The 14831-nt window shown below is 33.6% G+C and overlaps 2 protein-coding genes across 2 annotated transcripts; both read right to left on the bottom strand.

The window, feature by feature from the left end:
• LOC109332026 lies at nt 620-9639 on the bottom strand. The gene is made up of 14 exons (XM_019566869.1): nt 9407-9639; nt 9163-9270; nt 8638-8772; nt 7149-7730; nt 6733-6880; nt 5844-6176; nt 5263-5724; nt 4219-4973; nt 4029-4114; nt 3723-3944; nt 3140-3268; nt 2151-2522; nt 1592-1707; nt 620-950 (listed from the first exon to the last, which is right to left on the bottom strand). The coding sequence occupies exons 1-14, from the start codon at nt 9536-9538 to the stop codon at nt 835-837; spliced, it is 3696 nt and encodes a 1231-aa protein (XP_019422414.1). The 5' UTR covers nt 9539-9639; the 3' UTR covers nt 620-834.
• Nucleotides 11453-11770, bottom strand: LOC109330957 (LOB domain-containing protein 2-like). Its single transcript, XM_019565221.1, has one exon. The coding sequence runs from the start codon at nt 11768-11770 to the stop codon at nt 11453-11455; it is 318 nt and encodes a 105-aa protein (XP_019420766.1).

Below are 14831 nucleotides of genomic sequence, written 5' to 3'. Positions count from 1 at the left end.
AAAAATCAAATTCCTCTTAACCAATACATGTAATCAATTGACTAATATGTACTTGATTCATAAGCAACAATGTTTAATTTGCGTGAAATTTAGAAAGTACACTACTTGATAGGGAATAATAAAGAACATCTCTCATTTTCTAAACCACTTTCTTCTTCTCACTTTCTCTGGTTAATTCTACATTAAAATCATGTACGTTGTTTTAAGATAAAAAAAACTTTTAATTTATTTATAATTACATTTGACATCTATCAACTTATATTATAACAAAATTTTCATTGTTTAATTAAAATTTAAACTTATATAGACTTTTCTTATAATTAAAGCATAATACATATGTTGTTTGATAGTGTTTTCAACTTGTTTATGTCATTTTATAGTCGTAAAATATTCTTTATTGATTATTTAACTATGTATGGTAATATTTTTAATTTTGAAATATAGTTATTAAATAAGGTTAACTAATATTTTAAAAATTTTAATATAGATCGAGTCTACCAGTCCAAGTATTGACCCACTAGTCCAACTAGCGACTTATTAACTCAATGTCCTGACCGAGTCATTGACCGGTCCAAATTTAATAACACTAACTACAAGACAGAAAACATTACTATTGAAAATATAGTTAACCGAGTACAATTGTCATTTTAAGTAAATATAGATTGCAACCCAAAAAGAACTTTACCAGTCATGATGCTTTTATTAGAATTCTAAAGTCATCACTTTGGGAGGATTTTAGAATACCCAGTAAAAGACCAAAGAACTCACTATAATTTTGGTTTAGAGAACCATACAAAGGTGATTGAATAGGAACTAACACTCACTGTGCCAATGTTAATTTGAATTTAGTTCATCATAGTGCAGATAAAGAAACACTTCACCTCCATCACCAGCCACTCCCAATGCACCTCCTCTCCAATCATCAGTAGCAACACATGTAACACTGCCATCTAATACCAAAGATTTGAAAAAACAAATAAGTTTAGACATCATTCACACAAAACATATATATAAAGAGAGAAAAAAATGTATATACTGACAATGTATGAGTTTTATACACTGTCACCGCATCATTCATTATTCATTTCAAATCATCATTGACTCTTCAAAAAAGTAATACAAATGAATGGTGGATGATTACTGTCTCCATTAAATATCTTTACACTGACGATGCATAGATATTAGGCTCATATAAAACAAAATAATCATTCAGATTACCAAGGATAAGGAGAGTAGAAAATATTTTCAAGGAAAGCAGGAACTGTATTACCATTCCACCTACTAAATATGTTAAATGAAATTGTAAAAGGTTGATATAAGGATATGTTATATTGGCATGACTTATATCAACACAGAAATGAAATCATTACACCAAAAGTGTGGCTGATTCCAAGGAAAGCAGACCAGAAACAAGATACAAAAACAGAGACTCCACAAGTTAATTGAATATGAAGGTGCATTTGCACCTAATAAATTACCATGGAACTAGGTAAACAAAGTAGTTAACACTATACAACTACTTCAGCATTAGTTAGTTAGTGAAAGCTGAAAAGAAAGCAGAGGATAAGTGAGAGTGTAAATAGCAACTTACCTCGGAAACGATGCAGAGTACCAATTTTGGATCCTCTAGACAATTCCCACATATGCACCAGTCCATCACTTGTACTCATGATTCCATGACCACCAGAAACACCAATACCAGTAGCCCTGCATAGATTTATACAATAGAAAAATGTCAATTAATTGATAAATCTTCGATGTAGAATAAGCAATAAAATAGCAGCTCTTAAATGTTATGAAAATGATGTGTCATGGGAAATTCTTCAAACGCAATATTTTATATTTGTATCACCCAAATGATATGAAATATGACTAGTGCCCTGTAAAATTATTTAACCCAAGATCTGTATGCCAGCTACTGCCCTAAAAATTGCGATAAACTATTGATTGAGGACAGGAAGGCATGAGAATTTAATCATGATCTCACATCCAGTTATGTCATAAACATTGGACAACAAAATGGACTAGACAAATAGATAGGAAAGATAACACTACTTTATTGGCAGTGAAGAATAGTAAAGAAAGATGTTAACAAAACTATGCAACACGACAGACTAATTTCAAATTCGAAAAATATAACTTCCTAGCACCTTGGATCCAAGGGGCTTCCAAAAGAAATGCTATTATTCACCAAAAGTGCAAGCCTCCAGCTTCTAGCCCTATGGGTATTGCAATGACTTGAAGTTGAAACATGACTATGGGAAGAATCAAATTCAGAGGCAGTTGAAGCAAGAAGCCACATAGCAACATCTTTGTCTGGTGGGGAAAACGAACAAGTCTCTCTTTGCTGTGAGTGCCACAAATTGGTTGCTTCTAAAAGCTTATTAGCCTGGTCTTCTATGCTCAAATAGCAGAAATCTGGGCCTTTTGTTTGCCAATGAAACAAACTTATTGGATAGAACTCAATAATTGGATTTTTTGAAGCAGAGAAGTTTGAGACACAATTGAGCTTTGCAATATCCCTGAAGAAATAGTTAAAAATAATGAAAATTAGATATTAACATAACGGAATATCCAGAATAAAAATTAGTTATTTTTTAGAAGTGATTACTTCTGCCTTCCCCTTCTAATTTCTTACAACTCTTAGGTTAGGTTGGATGCCTTTGTAAATAAGAGTGAAAGTTGAAATAAAGGCATGAAAATTTGGAAAAAAAACCAGCTATGACATATTTCCTCAATACGCAAACGAGGAAGCTAAAGTAGGAAATATCAGTCTGTTCAATATTTTAGAAAAGGAAAGGATGGATGGTATAAGTAAACAGACTCCAGTTCTTCATCTTCCAAACAACCTGTGACTAGTATAGAATTAGATAATAAAACCCAACAAAAGTATTCATTGATGACCAACATGTTAATAACAACTTAAAAAATGTACTATAGTGCACGAAAAGTAAAAGCACGAGATTTGATGTAACAAAATAATAGATTGATCATTCATCTCAGAAATGTGATGTGACAAAATAACTGCAAGCTCGGCCTGGTACTATAATGGACAACATGCTCCACATTATCAAACTAAACAAGCTCAATGATGCTACTATAATGGACAACAGCTTCAAGGTAATTGAAGCCAACATACCATAAACTAAATTCCCCAAAACTATTACGACCAACAACCAAATGAGCACATTTTGGAACCCTCTTCAACTCCACGATGCCTGGGAATATGGAGTCATCAGCTGGAATAATGGAGTTCTCTACTTTTTCACTGCCAAAAAAGGTAAATATAGCAAAAACGAAGCTAAGTTCTGTGTACCATAAAATATATGTACATATACAGATATACTAATAAAAATGGTAACCAAATCATAAATACTTTTTTGCAACAAAAGTGGATAACTTAATACATTATAGACCACAACCAGAATAAATATTACAATAACTCATCATGAGAAAAAATATTCCATATTTTAGTAACAGTTTTCCTAATATTCTAATGATATTTGTCATGAAAAAGACCACAACCTTGGTCATATCCACGCTCTCCACTATAAATATAACTAGATGAAATCAACAGATAAGTTGATCACTAAAAAATTTAAAAGCAAAAAGTTTAAGTAATCTGAAAAGGACATGAATGGCTCAGAGAGGACAATAATAGCAGATATGGTGGCATTAGATTCACTTAAATGTCAGGACAACAAAATAAAGAAACCATTTACCTCCATGTTGAATTCATGACCCACACTTGCAGTCTCCCACTCTCTCCAACAGAAACAAGACGGTTAGGTTCACAAACCAATATACAATGCACAACGTCAACAGTTGTCAGTGTCGCTACAACTGAAACATAACCATGTTCTACTCGGACAATTTTCAAAGCATTCTTCTCGGAGCAGCAGGCAGATGTACATGCTGAGCAACAACAAGAAATTTTTCCTTCCCTACGAAGATAAGATATTTAATTATTCTATTTAACATGGTTTCAATTTATTAAATATCAACTCAAACCTGTTGAAATATTTAACCTGCAGCTGGGGGTTTTTATGCTGCCTAGCAAGACAATACACTGTCCATCAGGAGTCAACTGCACCCCAGATCTTTCCATCATAATCTAGTACATGACGCCATAAATTTTGACAGTGAGCATTTATGTAACCCATAGTTCAGCGCAAATAAGGAAAACGGTCTTGAAAGTGAACAAAGAAAACAACTTACATCTCGCATGAAGTTATATTTGGGATCTGGCAGCAGTATTGAGGTGTGAGCCATGACAGAAGGGCACCCTAAACCCGGTTCTTTTACTGCTACCTTGTAAGTGAACAGGGTCCTGTACTGATCCATCGGAAGGCCACATAAAACACAAATGTGGATTTCACCCTCTCTCATGTTTAGAAGTAATGATGATACAGGCTTTGGGTGTAAGTAGCTTCCAACAAACTTGACATTGCTGCCCAGATCATTCTTGAGCTCCTGTTTCCTGTCGGGCGTCGGTTCTGAAATATAGTTAGCCTCCTTGGAACCAGAGCACTTATTTTCACAGGCCATTGGGTTTGGATTCTGAGATGATGTTGGGTTTAGTTCGACAAGGTTGTTTTGTCCACCCAGAAACACACTATGAGTTTGAGGTGTTTCTACATGTAAATGAGCAGAATCATATGGTTCACATGGTTTACCATTAGAAGTGTCCATTTGAATTGTTTCTGTGGGATGCAAGGTGGCTTCAGCAGTATGCATTACAGGAGGAGTACCAAGTTCAAACTTGCCATGCTTAGTACTCTCCTCCAATGAACAATTTCCTTGGAGGGGAGCAGCTTTCCGAAACTTTCTTCTGGTGTATACATATTTTGGTAATTTAGAAGAGGACATAATTTTTCTTTCCACTTTGCTTGTTTTAATTACACCTTCATCTTGTGCCTCTGCAAGTGTTTCCATCCTATGTGGTGTTACATCTGAGACTGCATTACTGATACCTACATATTTTTTTGAAAAATTGCAAGGAATGATTATAATTGGATCAGAGAAGAATACAATTAACCCTAGGCAAAGATCGTTAAACTCTATTTTTTATCTGATACCAAAATATGCTAATGAATTACTACAACAGTGTTGTTGGATTGGCATGTCATTAGATTGATAGTGACAAATACATGTCTCTCACTTTAAAACATAAAATTATATTAAAATCTACATTTAATCCTTTCTGGCCATGCTTATCTGCATTGGAAAAATTAACCATGCCAGATATCATAAACGCATTACCTTCAGTAAAATCATGAGCAGTCAAAAGTTCCTTTTGCATCAAATTGAAAGAAGCATGCACAGGATTTTCTTTCAGATCTGAGCAAGCATCATTGCTTCTTTCAGAAATAATTTTGTCCACAGGAGACATGTCAGGAAGAATAGAATCCGGAATGCTTGCATCACCATCCTGAGGGCTGTCTTTAAATTCCAACCCTGAAGCACACATTGATGATCCTTTTGGCAAATCACAAATAGGAACCTGCCCTTTATTGAAACTAGTTCTACCAGCTTCAGAAATATCAGAAGATAAGATTGCCTGTTCGGTTTTAAAATCCTCCTCACATGGACTATACTCAAAACTGTCAAAAACAATAGACTTCATAAGTTCAGAATTATGAGTATCTGAAGACAGTTCTGTATTTGGCCCATGTATCTTTTCCCCTTGTTCCTCATATTCATCCTTAGCCACCACTACTACATCTGCAGTATAAACATATGTTCCAATAAAGCACATAAATCATTAACACGTGAAAAAAGGGAAGAATAAGAGGACTACATACTATATCAAAAACCCTGGTGCAACAGATGGGTATATTTACCAAATAATGGTACATCCAACTTATATCCAACTTCATTTTGCACCTTCTTAGAGTTCACCCTTGAAGGCGACATATCTGCAGGGCTAATGATAGACTTCTTATTCATTGAAACATTTCTCAGAAGAGGAACTGCTTGAGGAAGTAGAAGTGAAATCATTGACTTTGCCACATCTTGCCCAGATGAATCAAAATCCCCTTTGTCAGAGCTTGGATTTGAATTAGAATTGAACACTTCATGTTCTGGGTTTAAAAAATCTCCAGAGGTGATCCCACAAGCTGTCCCACTGTAAGCATTCTCATCCAGGTTACTTGGTGCCACTTCATCAGTATTTTCTGTAATTTACTAGAGTAAGTGATCTAGAACGTACACTAAAATGGAGAAGAGAACAGAGATAAACAAGAAAGAAATCGGAGATTGGAGGAGAGGATGTTTTCGAATAATCCTAAACATACTGAAAGTTATGCAGATTTTTCAGAGGAAGGGTTATGAGGAACTACATTTGAAAAACAAAACACCCATGATTCCATGATGCTGTATATAGAAATGGAACCCAACCTTAGTGGAACCCATACATTTAAGGTTCTATATTTGACATTATCACTAAATAAATGAAACTCCGTGTCTTCAATCTATAAAGAACCCTACTCTATTCAATGTCGCCAAAGCTATTAAGCAGGACCCCCAGCAAGCCTTTAATACCTCAAATTTGAAAGGTTCAAAAGCAAATATAGATCCCAAAATTATAACAGAACTGAATAAATATGAGTACCCCAACATCTAGACCAAAAATAATTATTTATCCCATCAACAAAAAGTGGATGCAGATGTTGGAAATTACTAAAAGTAAAAAACGAAGGTTTAACAGTTCAAACATAAAAATATAAGTACCTTGCTCAAAATCTAGGGTATCTGGAGCACAAAGATCAATGCCAATACGACCTTTTGACTCTTCAAAACATGACTGTATCAGTATCTTGTCATCTGATGTTTTCAAGGAGCTGGACATTTTCAACTCTGCATCATGTGACCCATGAATCTGCAAGAAGTTAAGACCTCTTCTTCTATAACAGGGTATACCAAAAAATTATTATTTTAACACGAATTTATGCAAAAAAGTATCTCGAGAAGCATGAGATAAAATATATCACTTCTAAGATTTTCATCCTTTTCCAGTCAGTTTTATCAAGACCATCACAATTAGGAAACATATTTCCACTGAATAACATTCACCAGGTTTTATGAAGCAACATATCTCAGAATGAATAATGTTCAATATAATATTAAAAATTCAACATTATGCTTACAGGTTCTTCTTCAGTGGACAACTTTGCATTTATTTCTGTAGTTTTGCAATTTTTAGAATTGATAAACCCAGATGGTAACTTTGAAGGAATGGATCCCACTTTCTTATCATCAGACAAGGGCATAGGATTCAATAGTAACCCATTTTTGGATGAGATGCCAGTATTGCTTTCACTGGCAGGGGAAATTACTTGCAATGAGGATGATACACCAATGTGATTGCGGAGCCCAATCTCTTCGTCTGAACCACTGTGGGTTGTAGAACTCCCCTGGCCAAGATTCTTATCATTCTTTACATTTGAAGCTCTCCTACACGTGAGTTCTTGAGAATGGGGTCTAACTTCCCGATATGAACTTTTACTTTTAATTTCATGTCTGCTTCTCTTCCCTGTAATATGCGGTCTTTCCAGGCAAAGTAGTAAATCAGGATGTGTGCCTAAGTCTATAGCGCAATTGTCATGCTCTGCTCTAGACATCCCATCACCAAAGTTTGAGGATACCAAGCTCCGCTCGGCTATTCCATTTATATCGGCCACCAGTTCCCGAAGCAACCTCTGGATAAATGGATTTTTGAACCCAAAAAACTGCATGTGATGAAAACAGAAAGAACTGGAATAAGCACATTGACATAAGGGATGAAGAACATAATATTAGGAATGAATAATAATATAACAGGAAAAGAAGGAGAACTATGAAGGTGATCATAACAGGCTGCAACAGTTGCAAAATGCATGAACCTAGATACAAATCTCATATGTTCAGAACTCTTTTATCATCTTGGGATAAATAAAGATAAATTACTGAAAAGGGAAAAGAAGGGATACAAGTAGAGAGAAGGATGAGATATCCTTATGAACAAAAACATAAACAAGGTCAGAGTGCTACAAGCCTACAAAGCTCTCCAATCCCACTGCATACTCATTACAGAAATCATGAACAAATAACAAAAGAGAAGTCGTGAAACAACAGAAAAGTTTTGAGGTGCAAATCTTGAAGCATTGAAGAATTTATCAATCCAAAGACACACTTACAACATGACACAAGTCATCTGTCTCACATATATGAATTGGCAGGCTCTTAGTTGTCAACAATGGCTGCATTTCTGAAATATGATATGTTTGAGGCATATACTACTAAAGGTGTGCCTATTATGAATTATGTGTATATGTTGGGACAATTTAAAAACTTATGACTAGAAGCTACAAGAATAATAAATCAAACAAGGCAATGGTCCTATTTCCTTCTTTTTGTACTTAAAACCTTACTATCTCGCTATTTCCGAGTATACGATATAGATAGACAATCTAAAACTAGCAACTAAATTAACAAACTCTATACATATAACTGAAAAGTCGTAATAAAAAATGGGAAATGATTTCTTGGATGTCTAACAGTTACTTTGAGCTTATTACAAAGCATTTTGTTCTGATACTATAAACAACAAATCTGGTATTTTTGTCAAACAGAAATATCAGTGTCACTGATTAATACCTCCAAGCCATCCATCTTTGATGAAAGTCTCTTCCCATGCCAAATCTTTGTACGAGGGCAACCTTTCTTCTGAAATTCCCCCCATGCAAAGTCTGGAGTTTTCCCAGAAATTGAAATCCCATCATCAGAAGAAATCTGCATAAAAAAGGAGTAACTGAAATTGTTTAATAAACTCGAAGCAAGTTCTAGTTTTTTATCATAGTCAGTGTTTTAAATTGTAGTTGTATCACGATTGTGGTTACATTACGTTTACTGCAATTGCATGAAAATGCGGCCGATACATGATACCATTGCGGTTGCAGGGGACTCCAAAACCACAATGTTGCATGTGCAATTTAAAACATTAAGGTTTTGTCACAATTGCAGTTATGTTGCGTTTACCGCAATTGCAGGAAAATGTGGCTGATACATGATGCCAATGCAGGAGACTACCAAAACTACAATATTATTGGTGCAATTACGGTTGCAGAATGCAATTTAAAACACGAACAAAATTGAATAAAAAAACATATAGAGAGTACAAACCGAAAACGTAGGTCCATTAAGACCTTGATGAATTTCCAACTTATAAGTGTTTCCATTATGAGCTCTAATAACTCTATAACCAATCGGATACGGATATCGATCTTTTCCCTACAAATAACAGAACAGTGAATACATGTGCGACATAAGCAATAGTAATAATAAACCACCTAAGACGAGATTCTACGATAATGCGATACGAATAATAGAATAGAATAGAATAGAATGAATGGAAAAGAGATGAAACCCTAGAAGTGGTCCAAAACTTCTTGTCCCAGGGACCTTTGTAGAGAGAACCAATGGAAACGATTTCAATGCCATCATCATCTTCGTCTGATTTCTCATTCTCGACGATTATCTTCTTCATCTTCTTCCCCATTCCAAATTCAACAGAAGAAACAGAGAAACAATGAAATGTTTATATGGCGGGAAATGACTTTTGGGGTTTTCCCTCTTCTTCCTTTAAAAATCACAAACTAAACACCAAATTTCATTTCTCTCTATTAATATATGATAACCCAAAAATATATATTAGATATATTTGTTTCCTATATCAATATATGTCATTTTCACTTTAATCCCAAAGAATGAGTTTTACTTTTTTTTTTCCCTACCTGAATCTTTTTTATATTTTCTCTCACCTCCTAAATCGGTAATTGGGGGGAGTTTTTTGTGTAACTTTTTTTATTTATGTATCACTTTTTAGTTTTTACTAAACTCAAACCCCACACCTTCATCAATATTTTTTTGCAACATTGATATTATTAAAAATAAAAATATTAAAATATTGAAATTTCTAATTTATTAAATTCCAAAAAATTTAATGACGTATATGAGGTGCCGGTTGAATCTTAATTATTGTTCATTCCGCTGCGAGATTCTTCTTCTACAAAGTGTCGCCAATTGTGGCTCCTGCTCATTCTTATCATCTTCATCAACATCATCAACCACGACTTCGTCATCATCATGTTGCATACCAAAAATGTTTGCAGACGGCATAATAGGATGATAATACTGTTGACAATGATGTACTTGAAGTAATAGCAAACATTGATGGTAGTGAGATTTGAGAACTTGATGACAAATATGTGGAAAAATAATTAAAACTTCTAAACTCATACAATTGTTATTATTGTGGAGTAACCGATGAAGTATGTACTTGAGAATGAGTATTCGCTTCAGTTCATTGCGGAGACTCAATTTCCAGCATACGGTAGGAGCTTCATCAACATGGGCAGAGTATGATGCGGAGTATAGCTCAGTCACTGCTTCCATCATTTCACGGACATATGAGAAGACTTCAATTAAAGATTGTGTGGGATTTATTAAAGAAGCTGGAAGACAACTCTGATCACAAATTATTTTTTCAAATGTGTACCGAAAAGAATTAGAGAAAATTAAGAATAAATAATATAATTAAATACAAAGTTTAATTTCTAAAAAAATGTTACTATTCTATTAAAGTGTCCTTCATCTCGAGATATGTATCCTCTAGTTTTTTAAGCACATCTACATATACATTGAGTAGTGGTTCAAATGGAGAATATTAACTATTGCGAAAATAACGCGGAAGCATAAAATGAATATTGTGAATCTTCATTTATTGCTTAAAGGTTTACAAGTCATGTGCTTATATACACAATACAAAGATAACTTGTGATACAAGTAACAACTAAACAAACTCTTAACAAACTAACTAAGATATTAATCACATGTGTAAAATGTGCAAAATGTGTCATGGTAGCTTTGATCTCCAATAACCCCCCTCAAGCTGGAGGGTAAATGTTAACGACTCCAGCTTGATAATTTGATTTGATAACAGTGTGATGGATCGGAATCTCGATCCTCATGTGATTGGATTTTCTCAACAACTTGATTATTTTCCTGGTCAAAAATCTTGACCATATTCCCATGATTTTTCCATGGTTTTACAATGTTGGAGGATTCTTTGAGTATGCAAAAGAACCCAAGAAAATGCATCTCTTCTTGTTCTTTGGACAAGATTGATATTGAGATGATTAGAGTGTGTATAGTTGTTGATCTTGTTGTTGTTGTTGTTTGATTTGTTGATCTTGATGTTGATTTTGTTGTTGTTGTTGATCTTGATGTTAATCTTGTTGTTGTTGATTTTGTTGATCTTTGGTGCAATCTTGTTGAATCTTCTCTTCTTGATTTAGTGCAGTGTTATCATATCAATTGCTTCAAAACTTTGAATTGCTTCTTGGGTCATTAAGACTCTATTCATGTCACACACTTTCTTGTATGCACCAAGGGGTCCATGCACTGGATCTTGCTACCACATCATAGCTTCCCATTGGAAAGATTCAACTGCTTCATTTCTTTCTTGCTCAACAAGATTGCTAAGCATCTTGGTCATGATGTTGTACCCAAGAACCTTGTGCACTATAAAGTACTGTTTGGTCTTTTCCGTAGGAAAATAAGGAGCAAGAACACAATCTTTCTTGCACTTTTTCTTTAGATGCCTACAAGCAGCACATGCATGGCGACTTGCATTGTTTTCTTCCCCTTCTTCTTTGTTGGTATATCTTACCATTGAGGTTGTGGAATATGGAGATGGATGTGAATGTGAAGCGGATGGTGGAGGAGGCATGGAATATAAAGGAGGAGTTGTTGGTGGCACATTTGGAGAGGATGATGGAGGTTTACTGTGTTTCAGTCCTTTCCAGCTTCCATAGCTTTCTTCACAGTAATGTCTTCTCTCTTCGCAAACTTCTCCGCTTCATGTTGAGTTGTTGGTGATGATTCTTTGTTGAATCTTGGAAGAGGAAGATAATAATTTTAGAGAATGCGCAGCGGTAACCAAAACCTTCAGGATGAAGGCTCTGATACCATATTGCGAAAATAACGCGGAAGCATAAAATGAATATTGTGAATCTTCATTTATTGCTTAAAGGATTACAAGTCATGTGCTTATATACACAATACAAAGATAACTTGTGATACAAGTAACAACTAAACAAACTCTTAACAAACTAACTAAGATATTAATCACATGTGCAAAATGTGTCATGGTAGCTTTGATCTCCAATATTAACAAGTAAATCATCAACCACGTAGTTTTTCCTATTATTCCATATTTGAATTCAGCGGCGATGCTTATGTAATCGATTTTCTTTTACGAAATTAACACAACAATCGGCTATAAAGTAGTCGATTTTCTTTCAACAAATTTTAACAAAATAAACAGCCCCATATGGCCGATTTTCATTGACTAAAATCATTAATTTCATTCGTTTATTACACGTTAATTTCATTCATTCATTATTTTTATTAATTCATACACATTAATTTCCCCTTGGTCAATGATTTATAATTGTTATAAAGAATCTCTACATTTTACATGTTTCTATTGCATTTCACATGGCTTTGAATCACTTTGAATGCATTACCCATTAATTGAATGCATTCACTCACTTATGTATTGGTCATTCATTTTATCAAGAATATTTGAGTCACTATTTCTCTGCATTGACTTTCAATGGCTTTGAATCACTTTGAATGCATTGATCATTCACTCACGTACGCATTGGTCATTCAATTTACCAGGAATTTCTGGCTCAGCATTTCTCCCCACTCTCCATTCACATGACTATATCTTTACATCTATAGTTATTAATATTTTAAGTTATATTATATATGGTTATAGTATATATACTTTGGAGTATATATATTTTTATAGTATATATAGTTGTAGGATATTTTGTTATTAATATTTTAAGTTATATTATATATAGTTATAGTATATATACTTTATATTATACTAGCATGTTGACAGGCACGAACGCATTCTTATTTCCTAATATTAAATATTTAAGAGAATCGTGTTATATTTTTTGTGATAAAAGAAATATGAAAATAAATTATAATTATTTAAAAAATTATATTGATAATATGATATTTTTAGGTATGTAACTTTCTCTAACTCTTATTAATATTTTTTATTATATATAAAAATATTGTAATAATAGTTAATTAGAATGGTAAAATAGGCAATAAGAAAATACACCATATTATGTAGTTATAAGATGTTTGAGTTTATATATAGTATAGAAGTATAGATATAGATATATTTTAGAGTGTAAAATATGTATACTGACAGTGTAAAGATTTATACACATGCACACTATCATCTACCATTTATTTGGATTACTTTTTTTGAAAAGTCAACAATAATTAAACATCAATGGTGGATGATACAATGACAATGTGTAAATCTTGTACACTGTCGGTACATACATCATTTTCTCTATATTTTATAGTATATATAGTTATAGTATAACTTGTGAGGCTTGGAATATAGTTCAACAACAATGCATAAATTGATTGCTGATTTCTACAACTTCTAAGGCTTGAGTGAAACAATGTGCAAAAGTATTTTGTGTAAGACTAATCACATGCATTGCAAGGCTTGGAATATGGAAAAGTACTTTGTCTAATTCACACACATCTTCTTCTTCAGATGAAGCAATATGCAAAAGTACCTTAAGTGTATTATGTATTTATTAATTTACATAAGTCTATAATGTGTAATAAGCCTTCATCTCATAAGTCTTCATTTCATTTAAGTAATTGACATATCAATAGAATCACATAATAAAAATAAAGATTAAAACATAAACTACTGAGTATCGAAAGATTATGAATGTGTGTAGTCTTCGGGCTTCCACTTCTTTTTCTACGCATAACAAGATTGAGAATGAATGTTGGACATGAATAAAGGAGTCAATATTTTTCATTACCAATCAGTTGAAACTCACACCCATATGCTTTAAGAAGATTATCCAGCCGGTAAATTGGTGAAATAAATTTGTGAGAGCATGACAATCTTAATGATTGAAATTCTCTATAATCACACCAACTATCAGCTAGTTTAATAGTGTAAACCCTCACTTGGCGTCCACCAAATCTAGTTACAACTTCAATGTTGAATGAATTCATTTAACCTATAGTATGTTGCTCTCACAAGGGCTGTGATAGGAAAATCTTTGGATCCTTTCAGAACATCATTAATGTATTCTGCAAAATTCGTGGTTATATGGCCAAACAGTCTACCTTTGTCATATGTTTGACTTCACTTTTCTTTGGGAATCTGGTCCAACCATGTACCATCCCTCATATGTTTTTGTCAGAATAAATTCAACATCCCCTCGAACCGTGGTCGCATCAACTCATAACCTAAAAATTAAATATAAAACTATATAAATTAGAACATAAAAAATATTTATAAATTTGAAATATAAATAAAAATACTCATTTGTACGACTTTGTCTTTGAGATCAGAATCTTGAAATTCTTTATTGAAGTTACTAGTAAGATGATGAATACAATAAACTGACTATTCACTAGACCATCCTATCAGCTCGCTTCAGAGTGCAGCTAATAAATCTGTCTCCATATCTGATGTGATACATAGGTTTGGTTGATGGGTAACATAAGTCTGAAGATTGTAAAAAAACCATTCTCAAGCTTCTTTCATCTCTCCTTCAATAATGACAAAAACAACTGGAAATACACGTCTGTTTCCCATCTTGTGAACCCGTTATAAGCAACGTTCCAACATATTTCCTAGGTAAAAATGTTCCATCCACTTGTATAATTGGTTTGCAATATGTAAATCCATCAATGTATGGTTTGAAAGTCGAAAGTACTCT

This window comes from Lupinus angustifolius, chromosome LG17 (genome assembly GCF_001865875.1).
Source record: "Lupinus angustifolius cultivar Tanjil chromosome LG17, LupAngTanjil_v1.0, whole genome shotgun sequence".
Lineage (NCBI taxonomy): Eukaryota > Viridiplantae > Streptophyta > Magnoliopsida > Fabales > Fabaceae > Lupinus > Lupinus angustifolius.
The sequence above is the reverse complement of the archived record's forward strand: the minus strand, read 5'-3'. Positions and strand labels throughout refer to the sequence as shown.